At 41.9% G+C, this 14444-nt stretch overlaps 1 protein-coding gene across 1 annotated transcript; it reads left to right on the top strand.

Annotated features, from left to right (window-relative positions):
* Positions 1–1124: 1124 nt before the first annotated feature.
* Positions 1125–10182, top strand: LOC137752528 (zinc finger protein 256-like). Its single transcript, XM_068527203.1, has 3 exons — positions 1125–1202; positions 1681–1807; positions 7868–10182. Exons 1-3 carry the CDS (start codon positions 1125–1127, stop codon positions 9928–9930), a joined length of 2268 nt encoding a protein of 755 aa, XP_068383304.1. The 3' UTR covers positions 9931–10182.
* Positions 10183–14444: the final 4262 nt, after the last annotated feature.

The following is a 14444-nucleotide window of genomic DNA, read 5'->3' as shown; positions in this document are numbered from 1 at the left end:
CAACGTTCGGGTTGAACACTATCAACTCGCTTCGCTGCGGCCCCCAGAAGGCCCTTGGCCGAGAGGCCGCGGTTACAAACCCACGACCAGTCAGGGTGAGGGGTTCCTGCGCGTGCGCATCGCGTTGGGGCGGGACTTCCGGCGTCCTCCTTACGGCGGTCATTTTCGCTTTCTTTTGGTCGGTTCGGCCTCTGGAGCGTTGTGTCAGGTTCTAGGTGACGGGACCGAGAAGGTCCGAGAGGAGGTTCTGTCCGCGCTACACAGGCGCGCGTCTGAGGCTCGGCGACGCAGCCTGGGGTGCCCTGCGCCAGGCCCGGGAGAGTGACCGTCGTGCCCGCGTCTCGCCTCCTCTCCCGCAGCTCCCGGCCCCGCTCCGCCCAGGGAGTCTGATGGCGGCGGCGGCCCTGAGGGACCCGCCTGAGGTAAACGCTCGTCCTCCGGCCCCTCACCGCCCTCACTGCACCAGACACTAAAGCCCCGAGTGCGGGACGCCTGCTCACGTGCCCGCAGCCCAGGCCGCGGTGTCCAGGACGGTGAGGTGGCCGTGGGCGGCGCGTGGGCGAGGGTGACAGGCGGAGGGACCGGCAGGTGCAAAGGCTTGGAGGTCGGACTGAGCCAGGAGGATTCGGGAAACCTGGCATCCATCTTATGACTGCAGTAAAGAGAGTGTGAGGTGGACTCACGCCTGGACCGGCAGAGAGAGAGGTGTTCCTTTATTCTGAGGGACCTGGGAGCCACGGAGGGCTGTGAATGGACGAGGAACAGTGTATGTGAGGGCTTTAAAGTTTTCAAAAAGCTGCTCAGAGAAGAGAACGAACAGATTGGAATGGGGGTAACAAAGAGAGGCACAGGGAGTTGAGTCCTCGTCCAAGGTTGCAGGATCTGATGAGAGGCAGCAGAAGTTAGTCAGTCAGTCTGAGGTCACTAGGTTCCAGGACTGGGTGGGGATACAAGGGAGTCCTGCACACATGGAGCCCAGCCACGGTTGCCCAGGTTCTGAAGGTTGAAGAGGCACTTGTGGAACCTATGTAAGGCAGGAGAGGGTGTCCCAGTCCCTCACTGGTTCTGGGTGGCTAATACTGAAACAGAGGTCAGAAGCAAGGCAGGCAGGGCTTTCCCTGGCTATGGGCTCCCTCAGAGAACTGGGATTGTACCAGATCATGTTTGATTTTGTTAAGCACTCTGTGGATGCCATGTTCCAAGTACCTGGGTGAGTCCAGAGAGGTGCCTGTGATGTGGGGCAGGGAGGTGGTAGAGCTGTGGGAGTGCAACTGTGAGGTCTGAAGATGTGAAAGAGGTTTGGTCAACTGAATGACGTGCACATCAAGGGGAAGTGTGAGCTGAGGGCCCACAGGCCCTGGTGTTGGGGATTAAGGGTAAAGATGAGCCCATGTTTGGCTGTGTCTTGGAGGCACAATGTGGGAGACCTCAGGGAAATTACTTGGGGGGAGGGATGGGGCCCTGTAGGCCAGGCCCAGAGTTTAGATGGCATTTATCCCCCCGGCCACCGCCTTTTGTTGCTGAGGGCTGAACACAGTGAGGAGAGATCAGGCATCATTGGCACCAGGCCTGACGTGGGGAGCTCTGATGGAGGATGACCGTGGAATACATGTGTGAGGAGATGAATTGTGGGTCCTCAGAGAGAGAATGTTTATGTTTCATCTGTCTCATTCATGACAGGGTGGTGTGACCTTTGAGGACATTGCCCTGTACTTCTCCTGGGAGGAATGGAAGCTTCTTGATGAGGCTCAGAGACGCCTGTACCATGATGTGATGCTGGAGAACTTTGCACTTATATCTTCACTGGGTAAGAGCCTCACCCTCCCCAGTGACCTGGGCTAGGCTCTGTATCCTGCCTCACCCTCTTTTCTCCAAGGTGTGCTCTGTCGTTCTCACATATGGAGCTTGGGCACTGCTTGTTTCCCCAGCTTTCTGGGTAGTTGCTGTGATAGTTAGGGCTGGGTTGTTTGCACTGCCCCCTTCTCTCCCCATAGCCCCAATACAGTCTGTACTCAACCCTCATAGGGATGGATTTGAGGTCAGCAGTCTTGGAGTGAGGATAATGGATTGCATCTTACTTGCCCTTTCCCTGGTCAGGTGGTGTATCCAGGTCCATGGCACTTCTGTGTCCCAGGTTTTGTTCCTTTTTTATCATCTGACATTTCCTTCTGCCTCCATATGCCAGGAATTGAAGGTATTGTCATGACCATTACTTATCTGGACCATGGGCTATTTTCCAAGGCTGTCCTTTATGGTTTTACTTGTACTGTTTAGATCTCTTTTCTTTTTTCTTTTCTCCAGCTTATTGAGGTATAATTGACAAATAATACTGTATATATTTAAAGTGTACAGGGAGTTCCCTGGTGGTCTAGTGGTTAGGATTCAGTGCTTTCACTGCCGTGGCCTGGGTTCAATTACTGATAGGAGAACTGAGATCCCACAAGCTGCGCGTTGTGGCCAAAAAATAAAAAAAAGGTAAAACGTAAAAGTAAGTGTACAGTGTCATGATTTTATATATATACACACACACATTGTGAAATGATTACTACAGTCAAGTTAATTAACACATCCAGTACCTCACATATTATATTTACATTTCCTGTGTGTGTGAGAACCCTTAAGATCTACTTTGTTAGCACATTTGAAGTATACCATACAGCATTATTAAGTATAGGCTCCATGCTGTATTAGATCCTCAGAGCTTTTTCATTTTATAACTGACCAACATCTCCCCATTTCCCCTAGACCTGAGCCCCTGGCATTCTACTCTTTGTTGCTATGGGTTCAACTTTTTTTTTTTCAAGATTCCATATATAAGTGATAGCATACTGTATTTATCTTTCTCTGGCTTATTTCACTTTGCATTATGCCCTCCAGGTTCATCAGTGTTGTCACAAATGCACGATTTCCCTTTTTATGGCTGAATAATACCCCACTGCATATAAATACCAGGCTTTATTTATCCATTCATCTGTAGACAGATACAGGCATATTGCAGGTTTGGTTCCAGACCACCGCAGTAAAGTGAGTATCACAATAAAGCAAGTCACACAGACTTTTTGTTTCCCAGTGCATATGAATGTTATGTTTACATTGTACAGTAGCCTGTTGGTGTGCAGTAGTATTATGTCTAAAAAAACAACGTGTATAACTTAGTTAAAAAATATTGCTAAAAAAAAGTTAACCATCATCTGAGTTGTATCTTTTTGCTGATGGAGGGTCTTGCCTTGATTTTGACTAATCAAGGTGCTGACTGATCCAGTTACTGAAGGTTTCAGTGGCTTTGGCAATTTGTTTAAATAATACAACAATGAAGGTTGCCATATCGATGGACTCTTCTTTCACGAATGACTTCTCTGTAGCATGCGATGCTGTTTGATAGCATTTTAGAACACAGTAGAACTTCTTTCAAAATTGGAGTCAATCTTCTCAAACCCTACTGTTGCTTTATGAACTAAGTTTATGTAATATTCTAAAGCATTTGTCATCATTTCAACAACCTGCACAGCATCTTCACCAGGAGTACATTCCATCTCAAGAAACCACTTTCTTTTCTCATCCATAAGAAACAACTCCTCATCTGTTAAAGATTTCTCCTGAGATTACAACAATTCAGCCATCTTCCAGCTCCACTTCTAATTCTCTTGCTTTTTCCACAACATCTGCAGTTACTTCCTCCACTGAAGTCCGGAACCCCTCAAAGTCATCCAGAGAGTTGGCATCAAGTTTTTCCCAACCCCTGTTAATGTTGATATTTTGACCTCTTCCCATGATTCACAACTGTTCTTAATGGCATCTAGAATGGTGAATCCTTTCCAGAAGGTTTTCAATTTACTTTGCCCCGATCCATTAGAGGAATTACTATCTATGGCAGCTGTAGCCTTATGAAATGTATTTCTTAAGACTTGACAGTGTAAACTACTTGATCCATGGGCTACAGAATGGATGTTGTAGTAGTAGGCATGAAAACAACATTAATCTTGTACATCTCCATCAGAGCTCTTGGGTGACCAGCTGCATTGTCAGTGAGCAGTAATATTTTGAAAACAATCTTTTTTTCAGAGCAGTAGGTCTCAACAGTAGTCTTAAAATATTCAGTAAACCATGTTATGAGGAGACATGCTAACATCCAGGCTTTGTTGTTCCATTTATAGAATATATGCAGAGTAGATTTAGCAGAATTGTTAAGGGCCTAAGATTTTCAGAATGATAAATGAGCATTGGCTTCAACTTCCAGTCACCAGCCTCATTACCCCTAATAAGAGAGTCAGCCTGTCCTTTGAAGCTTTGAAGCCAGGCATTGACTTCTTCTCTCTAACTGTGAAAGTCCTAGATGCCATCTTCTTCCAACATAAGACTGTTTCATCTACATTAAAAATGTGTTGTTTAGTGTAGCCACATTCATTAATTATCTTAGCCAGATCATCTGGATAACTTTGGTATAACTTCTACATCAGCACTTGCTGCTTCACCGTGTGCTTTTTTTTTCACCTTGTACTTTTATTTTATGGAGACGGCTTCTTTCCTTAAATCTCATGAACCAACCTACGGTAGCTTCAGACGTTTTCTTTTTGCAGCTTCTCACCTCTCTCAGCCATCACAGAATTGGAGAGAGTTAGGGCCTGACTCTGGATTAGGCTTTGGCTTAAGGGAATGTGTGGCTGGCTTGATGTTGAATACAGATCACGAAAACTTTCTCCATATCAACAATAAGGCTCTTTTGCTTTCTTATTTGTGTGTTCACTAGAGTAGAACTTTTAATTTACTTCAAGAACTTTTCCTTTGTATTTATTGATACAACTTGGTTAACACTGTTTGGTCCAAGAAGCCTGGCTTTCAGCCTATCTTGGCTTTTGACTTGCCTTTCTCACTAAGCTTAATCATTTCTAGCTTTTGATTTAAAGTGAAAGATGTGTGATCCTTCCTTTTACTTGAGCACTTAGAGGCTATTGTAGGGTTATTAATTAGCTTAACTTCAATGTTGTTACATCGCAGGAAAGAGGGAGGCTTGGGGAGAGGGAGAGAGATGGATTGGCCAGTTGGTAGAGCAGCCAGAACACATATAATGTTTATCTATTAAGTTTCCTGTCTTATATGGGTACAGTTTGTGGCACCCCAAAACAAAGATCACTGATCACAGATCACCATAACAAATGTAATAATAATGAAAAAGTTTGAAATATCGCAAAAATTACCAAAACGTGATGCACAGACACAGAGTGAGCAAATGCTGTTAGAAAACCTGTGCAAATAGGCTTGCTTGACACAGGGTTACTGCAAACCTTCAATCTGTAAAAAAAATGCATTATCTGTGAAGCACAATAAAACAAGGTATGGCTGTACTTAGGTTGTTTCTAAACCTGGGCTATTGTGAATAATGCTGAAATGAACATGGGGGTGCAAATACCTCTTTGAGATATGGATTTTGTTTCCTCTGGATATACACATAGAATTGGGATTGTTGGACCATATAGTAGTTCTATTTTCAATTTTTAAGAAATTCCATACAGTTTTCCCTAACGGCTGTAACGATTTACAGTCCTACCAACAATGTAGAAGGCTTTCCTTTTCTTCACATCCTCGCGAACACCTATCTCTTGTCTTTTTGATAGTAGTGTTCCAAACAGGTGTGAGGTGATATCTCATTGTGGTTTGGATTTGCATTTCCCCAATGTTAGTGATGTTGAGCACCTTTTCATGTACCTGATGACCATTTGTATGTCTTTGGATAAATATCTATTCAGGTCCTTTGCCCATTTTTAATTGGATTCTTTAGTTTTTTATTGTTGAATTGTATGAGTTCTGATATTTTCTGGATATTAACCCCTTATCAGATAAATCCTTTGCAAGTATTTTCTCCTTTTCCTTAGGTTGTGTTTTCATTTTGTTTCCCTTGCTATGCAGAAGGTTTTTGGCTTGATATACTCCCACTTGTTTATTTTTACTTTCATTGCTTGTGCTGTTGGTGTCATCCAAAAAAATCATTGCCAACACCAGTGTAAAGGAGCTTTTTCTCTGTGTTTTCTTCTAAATGTTTTACAATTTCAGTCTTACATTTAAAAATTTTAATCCAATTCAAGTTAATTTTTGTGAGTGGTGTAAGATAAGGGTCTAGTTTTCATTTTTTTTGCATGTGGATATCCAGTGTTCCCATCACCATTTATGGAGGAGGCTGTCCTTTATCCATTGTGTGTTCTTGAGGTGACTATCAAAGATGAGTTATATAAGCGTGCCTTTATTTCTGGGCTCTCTATTCTGTTCCGTTGGTCTATGTGTCTGTTTTTATGCCAGTGCCATCATGTGTTAATTACCATAGCTTTGTAATATTTTGAAATCAGGAAGTGTGATGCCTCTAGCTTTGTCCTTCTTTCTCAAGATTGCTTTGACTATTTGGGATTTTTTGTGCTGCCGTACAAATTTTAGGATTGTTTACTCTATTTCTGTGGAAAATGTCATTGGACTTTCGATATGGATTGTTTTCAGTCTGTAAGTTGCTCTTGGTAAAATTAACAATATTCTTCCAATTTAAGAACACTGGATGTCTTTCCACTTATTTGTGTTTTCTTCAGTTTTTTCCATCGTTGTTTTATAGTTTTCAGAATACAGATATTTCATTGTTAGTTTATAGAAATGCAACTGCTTTTTGCATATTGATTTTGTATCCTGCAGCTTTACTGATATTGTTTAATAGTTTTAACAGATTTAGGTTGGAGGAGTCCGTAGGGTTTTCTATATATAAGAGCATATCTTCTGCAAACACAGACAGTTTTACTTATTTTGGGATTTTGATGCCTTTTTTTTTTTTTTTTTTTTTTTTTCGGATAACTATGTGTTCTGGCTAGGCCTTCCAGAACTGTGTTGAATAGAAATGTGGACAGTGGGCATCTTTGGCTTGTTCCGGATTTTAGAGGAAAGGCTTTTACCTTTTAACCTTTGAGTATAATATTAGTGTGGGCTTATTGTATATGGGTTTTTCGTATTGAGGTACATTCCTTCTATACCTAATTTGTTGAGAGTTTTTAACATGAAAGTATCCTCAATTTTGTTTAGTGCTTTTTCTGCATTTTTTGAGACATTCATACGATTTTTATCCTTCGTATGATATGTCATGTTTTTTGTTTGTATATGAGGAACTATCATTGCATCCCAGGGATAAATGACACTTGATAATGATAATAGTGTAAGATTCTTCTTCTGCAGTAAAAGCACCAAGTCTTAACCACTGGATGACCGCCAGGGAATTACCCAAATTTTTTTTTTATTATTCGATAGTGTAAGATTCTTGAACGTACTGTTGAGTGGTTGTTAGGAATTTCTCATTCTATGGTCACCAAGGATTTTGGCCCGTAATTTTCCTTTCTTGTAGTTTGCATATCTTGCTTTTGTATCAGGGTAATGCTAGCCTCAGAAATTGAGTTTTGAAATGTTTCTTCTTAAGTATTTTGGAAGAGTTGAGGAAGGATTGACATTAATTCTTCTTAAAATCTTTGGTAGAATTCACCAGTGAATCTATCTCATCCTGGACTTTTCTTTGTTGGGATTTTTTTAAATTAATGATTCAGGTTCCTTATTTGTTATTGGTCTATTCAGATTTTCTATTTCTTCATGACTCACTGTTGGTAGGTTGTCTGTTTCAAAGAATTTATCCGTTTCTTCTAGTTTATCCACTTTGTTGGCATTTAATTGTTCATAGTAGTTTCTTATGACCTTTGTCATAAGTAGCCACTTCCCCAATGGAATTACAAATCTCTTGTGTGGAAGAGCATCCCATCGACTCATTCTTAGATGTTACACATCACATTCATGATGATGTTGCCCCCTCCCTATAAAGTTAACGTGTACTTCACCAGCATTTATTTGCATTCAGGTTGCTGCTGTGGAGCAGAGGATGCAGAAGCACCCTTTCAACGAAGCATTTCTATAAGCATGTCACAGGCCAGGACTCCCAGGGCAGGCTCATTTTCCCAGAAGAGCCACCCGTGTAAGAAGTGTACTCTGGTCTTGAGAGGTATTTTTCACTTGGCTGAGCATGAAGAAGCACAACACAGCCAGAAATTGTTCGGGTGTAGAATATGTATGAAACGATTTCATTTTAGTGCAAGCCTCCAAAAACACCAGAAGCAGCATATGGAAGAGAAATCCTTCAGAAACGCTGTAGTCAGGGCCTTGTTTGTGAAGAGCTTCAAATGCCATGTGTCAGGAAAGCCCTTTACCTGTGAGGAAGTTGGGAAAGACTTTCTGGCCACCTTGGGACATCTCCAGCAACAGACCACTCACACCAGGGAGAAGCCAAACAAGATTGCCCAGCGTGAGGCAACTTTACCAAGCAGAGAAAGTCATTACAGCCAGGGAGAATGCAAGAAAGCCTTCAGCCTGAAACATGCACTTGTTCAGGACCAGGGTGTCCACCCTGGAAGACATTGTTTTGTGTGCAGTGAATGTGGGAAGACATTCAGGTACAAATCCTCATTTGTTGTACACCAGAGAGTGCATACTGGAGAAAGGCTTCATGTGTGTCGTGAATGTGGAAAATCTTTCAGGCGAACCTCAACCCTCAATCTGCATCGAAGAATTCATACTGGGGCAAGGCAGTACAAGTGCAGCAGATGTGGGAAATCCTTTAACCAAAACTTTGTCCTTATTTATCCCTGGAGAAGTCACATTGGAGAAAATTGTTACTTGTGCAGTGAATGTGCGCAGTTTCCTAGCTGTAGATCCATCCTAATTCGACAACGGACAGTTCACACTGGAGAAAGGCGTTATGAGTGTACTCAATGTGGGATATCTTTTAGACGAAAATTTTACCTCATTGTACACTGGAGGGTTCACACAGGAGAAAGGCCTTACGATTGCAGTGAGTGTGGGAACTCTTTTAACAATAGCTCGGTGCTCATCCTACACCAGCGAGTACATAAAGGGGAAAGGCCTTTTGCTTGCAGTGAATGTGGGAAATCTTTCACCAATAGCTCGATACTCATTCTCCACCGGAGAGTTCACACAGGAAAAAGGCCTTATGAGTGCAATGAGTGTTGGAAATCCTTTAGTCGTCAATCTTACCTCACTCAGCACTGGAAGGTTCATAGTGGAAAAAGGCCTTATGAATGCAGTGAATGTGGGAAATCTTTTATGTCTCGCCGTGGCCTCCATTATCATCAGAGAGTTCACACTGGATCAAGGCCTTATGAATGTAGTGAATGTGGGAAATCTTTTACTTCTCACTCTGGCCTTCGTTATCATCAAAGAGTTCACACAGGAGAAAGGCCTTATGAGTGCAGTGAGTGCGGAAAATGTTTTACCTCCAGCTCTGCCCTGTGTTATCATCAGAAGACTCATGCTGGAGATAGGCCTTATGAGTGCACTGTATGTGGGAAATGTTTTTCCTCTGGTTCCACCCTCAGTAATCATCAGAGAGTTCACACTGGAGAAAGGCCTTATGTGTGCAGTCAGTGTGGGAAATCTTTTTTCTCTAGTTCCAACCTCAGTAATCATCAGAGAATTCACACAGGAGAAAGGCCTTATGTGTGCAGTGAATGTGGGAAATCCTTTATTCAAAGGTGTTCCCTTCTTAAACACCAGAGAGTTCACACAGGAGAAAGGCCTTATGTGTGCAGTGAATGTGGGAAATCCTTCACCCAAAGATGTCACTTTCTTATACACCAGAGAGTTCACACAGGAGAAAGGCCTTACAAGTGCAGTGAATGCGGGAAATCTTTTTCCACTAGTTACAACCTCAGTAATCATCAGAGAATTCACACAGGAGAAAGGCCTTATTTGTGCAGTGAATGTGGGAAATCGTTTATCCAAAGATCTTACCTTCTTATACACCAGAGAGTTCACACAGGAGAAAGGCCTTATAAGTGTAATGAATGTGGGAAATCTTTTACCACTAGGAGGAACCTTCGTTATCATCAGGGAGTTCACACTGGATAAAGGCCTTATGATTGCAGTGAATGTGGGAAGTCTTATATCTATAGTTCCATCCTCCAGGATCATCAGAGAATTCATGTAATCAAAAGGTCTTATGGGGGCTTCCCTGGTGGCTCAGTGGTTAAGAATCTGCCTGCCAATGCAGGGGACACGGGTTCAAACCCTGGTCTGGGAAGATCCCACATGCTGCGGAGCAACTAAGCCTGTGCATCACAGCGACTGAGCCTGCGCTCTAGAGCCCGCAAGCCACAACTACTGAAGCCCACATGCCTAGAGCCTGTGCTCCGCAACGAAGAGTAGCCCCCACTTGCCGCAACTAGAGAAAGCCCGCACCCAGCAACAAAGACCCAACTCAGCCATAAATTTAAAAAAAAAAAAAAATATATTTCTAAAAAGGTCTTATGAATGCACTGTATATGGAAATTCGTTTAGAGCAAATTCTTATCTCACTGAACACTATAGAGTTCACAATGCAGCAAAGCCTTATGCATGCAGTGAATGTGGGAAATCTTTTTCATCTAGGTCCAGACTCTGTTATCATCAGAGTGTTATGATCAGAACAGGGTCAAGGCCTTATGAGTGTAATGAATGTGGGAAATCTTTTTTGAAGAGTTCTTCACTCATGCAGTATCATGGAATTCACACAGGGGAAAGGCCTTATGAGTGCAGTGAATGTGGGAAATCTTTTACTTTTAGATTTTACTTCATCATCTTCAGATGGTTCACACAGGAGAAAGTACTTATGACTACAGTAAATGTGGGAAATCCTTTAGGGATAATTCTCAATTAAGTCAGTACTGCAGAGTTCACACTGGAGAAAGCCGTTATGACTGCACTGTATTTGGGAAATTATTTAGCCATAAATCTCACCTTTCTCAATACTGGAGACTTTATGCTAGAAAAAGGTCTTATGAGTGCAATGAGTGAAGGAAATCTTTTACCTGTATTTCTAGTCTTCATTATCATTAGAGAGTTCATATAGGATGAAGACCTTATGAGTGTAAGGAATGTGGGAACTCTTTTTCCCATAGGTCAGCGCTCATTTGACATGGGAGAGTTCACACAGGAGAAAGGCCTTATGAGTGCAGTGAATGTGGGAAATCTTTTATCCAAAGATGTCACCTAATACACCAGAGAGTTCACACAGGAGAAAGGCTTTATGAGTGTAGTGACTGTGAGAAATCTTTTACTACTGGGTCTGGCCTCCGTGATCATCTGAGAGTTCACACTGGAGAAAAGCCTTATGAGTGCAGTGAATGTGGGAAATCTTTTTCATCTAGGTCTGGTTTCCATTAACATCAGAGTTCACACAGGATCAAGGCCATATGAGTGTAGTGAATGTGGGAAATCTTTTATTTGTAGTTTCATTCTCCATGAACATCAGAGAATTCACACTAACAAGAGGCCTTATGAATGCACTGAAAGTGGGGAGTCCTTTAGAGCAAATTCTTATCTCATTGAACACTGTAGAATTCATACTGGAGAAAAGCCTTATAAATGCAGTGAATGTGGGAAATCTTTTTCGTCTATGTCCGGCTTCTGTTAGTTCACACAGGATCAAGGCCATATGAGGGTAGTGAATGTGGGAAATCTTTTCCCCAGAGCTCTGCAGTCCTTCACCATCAGTGTTCACAGTCCTTCACCATCAGTGTTCACAGAGGTGAAAGGCCTCAAGTGTCTGGTGAATGTGGGAAATCCTTTACCTCTAGTTCCACCCTTTATTCATATCAGAGAGTTCACAGGAAAAGCCCTATTCATGCCAGGAATTTGGGGAATTCTTTCCTAAACAATTTTCCTCATTATACATGGTAGAGTTTACACTGGAGAAAGGCCTTGAGCATGCAAGGAAATGTGCAATTTTCTAGTTCAGGGTAACAACGTTGGAAGAAACTGAGGAGCCGCCCATCTGAATTCAATCTCATATATCCAGTTGTCCACAGGGGGAGATACCCCTTAAGTTTCAGTTGTGTGGGAAGCATGTGTGGCTATATTGCACCTTGTAATCTGTCCAGGGCTTTCCCCAGATTTATGTCACTGCCCGTTTCTGTGGCCGTTTTACTTCTATCGCCTGGCAGGTCCACACAGTGTGCATCAGTCACCAGCCCAGTGTGCTCAGGGAAACTGACCTCTGTTCTTCCAAGTGTTGGAGCAAACCAGGAGTAGTAGCCCAGTCCCTTCAGGGTTGGTGTTCCCCTCTCTCTGACTAGATGTACAAAAGCCTGAAGGAATGTTGTCCCGGAGAACGTCATATGAATTCAGCTGACAATGTGCAGAGAAGGACAACCTTTTCCAGGGACATGTACTCACATGCTCAGTTTTTCTGTCTAGCAAGTCACCAACCCAAACTGTGTGCCACACATTGTTTTGGTTTGTATACTATGGATGCCTTACTGTTTAAGGCCTATTTTGTTTTGGGAGTTCTTTGTACTGCTAGAGGTTTTTTATAAGGAGATTCGGGCTCCACAGGCATGGGCCTCAGGGAGGATAGTATGATGGCAAAAAGTGGCTTGCCATTTTTGGCCAAATTTGCATTGGTGCCAGTGAAGTCGTAGGAGAGAGGGCAGGGCTTTTTGGTCCTCATTTGAAGCCTGGATGCTATGAGTTTTAGGAGACTCATACATCACCCTGAAGAGGAGTAAGATGTGACAACCTCAAGTTCTTGGAGCAGCATGAATTTTTTTCTCCTGTTCACAGGGGGTATCACAAGAGATGTCAGCACTGTTGAGAGGAATCTCCTCCCTTGGTTTTGCCAAGAGCATGTGCCCTGATGTCCACAATTCCATGGGTGACAGTCACTGGTTGTAAGCCTATAGGGGCCAGGGGAAACTGAAACTTCTACAGAAACTGGGTTAGTAGGGAGCAGAGGAGAAAGCAGCCAGCTCATTGGAATGTGCCTCTTCTAAAAGTGCATCCACAGATGTCTTTGTGACGATGACCGATGTGCAGGATCAGCGTGTACACAAATCTCAGGACCTCCAGGCAGGTTTATGTTGTGTAGCTGAGGTCATTGTCAGAAGAGATAATTGGAACGTTCTGTGGAATTTTGTAGCTGACCTGAAGTGTTCGCCTTAAGGCCATTGTTGCACAGGCAGGAAAAGGTAGAGAAAAGTAGTCCAGGGATGTGGCTCTTGTGAGCCAGCCAGCATTCCTGTTGACTGAAGTGGAAATGTCCTTTATTACTCGTCAGTATTTGCTGCCACTGAGGCAAGACTGAACCCCAGAGGGCATGACTAGAAAGGTGGTGGAGCAAGTATAGGGTTGCCAAAACTGTTTTCCAAGAAAGTGGGACGTACAGATTTTCTTAGCTTGAAGTGTTTTTTAAAGCTTTATTTAGGTGTAATATACGTGTAGAGAACTGTACATTTTTAAAGTGAAGTATTTGATAAGTTTTGACATACACATGATACCTGTGAAAACATCATCACAGTCATGGTCAAATCTATTTTCCAAAAAAGTGGGGCATACAAATTTTGTTTATCTCTAAAGTGGTTTTTTTAAAGCTTTATTTAGGTGTAATTTACATGTAGTAAAGTACACATATTTAAAGTGAAATATTTGGTAAATATTGACATACACATGATACCTGTGAAAACGTCATCACAGTCATGGTAATGACCATATCTCTCACCATGTGTTTGTCTGATGTCCTTTTACAGTCTCTGTGTCCCTGCCCTTTACAGCCCTCCAAGCCACCATTGATTTATTTTCCATTATAATAGATACCTTTACTTTTTCTATAATTCATATGATGGAATCCTTAAATGTTTACTCTCTTTTTTCTGGTTTCGTTTATATTTTGTAATTATTTTGTTATATGATGTTATATTTGTTATATAGATGTTATGTGAGTAGTTCATCCCTCCCTTTTATCTTCTCTTTTGGTTCAGTACTCTTATCTTTAGATATACCGCTATTTATCCATTCACTTGTTTATGTACATCTTGGGTATTTCCAGATTTTGACTGTAGAAAATAAACTGGTGCAAACATTTGTGTACAGTTCTTAATATGGATATTTGTTTCATTTATCTTTTGTTCAAAAAATTAGATTGCAGTGTCTGAATCATGATGTAGGTGACTATTTAGCTTTTGAAGAAACTAACAAGTTCTGACTAAATAATTGTGTTTTTTACATTTTTACCAGCACTGTATGAGGGTTCCATTTTCTCCATGTCCTAGCGAATACTTATTTGGTCAGTCGTTTTTAATTTTAACCCTTTTAATAAGTTTGTTACTCTGTTTCACTGTTGTTTTCATTGTATTTCCATAAGAATTCATGATTAGCATTTTTTCGGATGTTTGATAGCTTTTTTCATTTGCTGTCTTTTGTAAAATATCCAATTTTTATCTTCTATGTTATGAACTTTGGCTATTTTCTTCTTTTTTTTTTTTTAACAAGTAAGACATTGAAACAACAAAGATGTGTATTGGAGTGTCATCCATTTTCACTTGTTGAATAATGTGAGTGACTGTTTTATGGAAGAAATGCTTTCAGTACTGGAAGAACATGCCCTGAGT

This window comes from Eschrichtius robustus, chromosome 19 (genome assembly GCF_028021215.1).
Source record: "Eschrichtius robustus isolate mEscRob2 chromosome 19, mEscRob2.pri, whole genome shotgun sequence".
NCBI classification, from domain to species: Eukaryota; Metazoa; Chordata; class Mammalia; order Artiodactyla; family Eschrichtiidae; genus Eschrichtius; species Eschrichtius robustus.
Note: the sequence above shows the minus strand (reverse complement) of the source record. Positions and strands in the feature narration are given on the sequence as shown.

Coding starts and splice junctions, on each gene's coding strand:
- LOC137752528 (XM_068527203.1), top strand. CDS start 1,125: ATGGGCTCCCTCAGAGAACTGGGATTGTACCAGATCATGTTTGATTTT. Junction 1,203..1,680: donor CTGTGGATGCCATGTTCCAA/GTACCTGGGTGA, acceptor CATTCATGACAG/GGTGGTGTGACCTTTGAGGA. Junction 1,808..7,867: donor TGCACTTATATCTTCACTGG/GTAAGAGCCTCA, acceptor ATTTGCATTCAG/GTTGCTGCTGTGGAGCAGAG.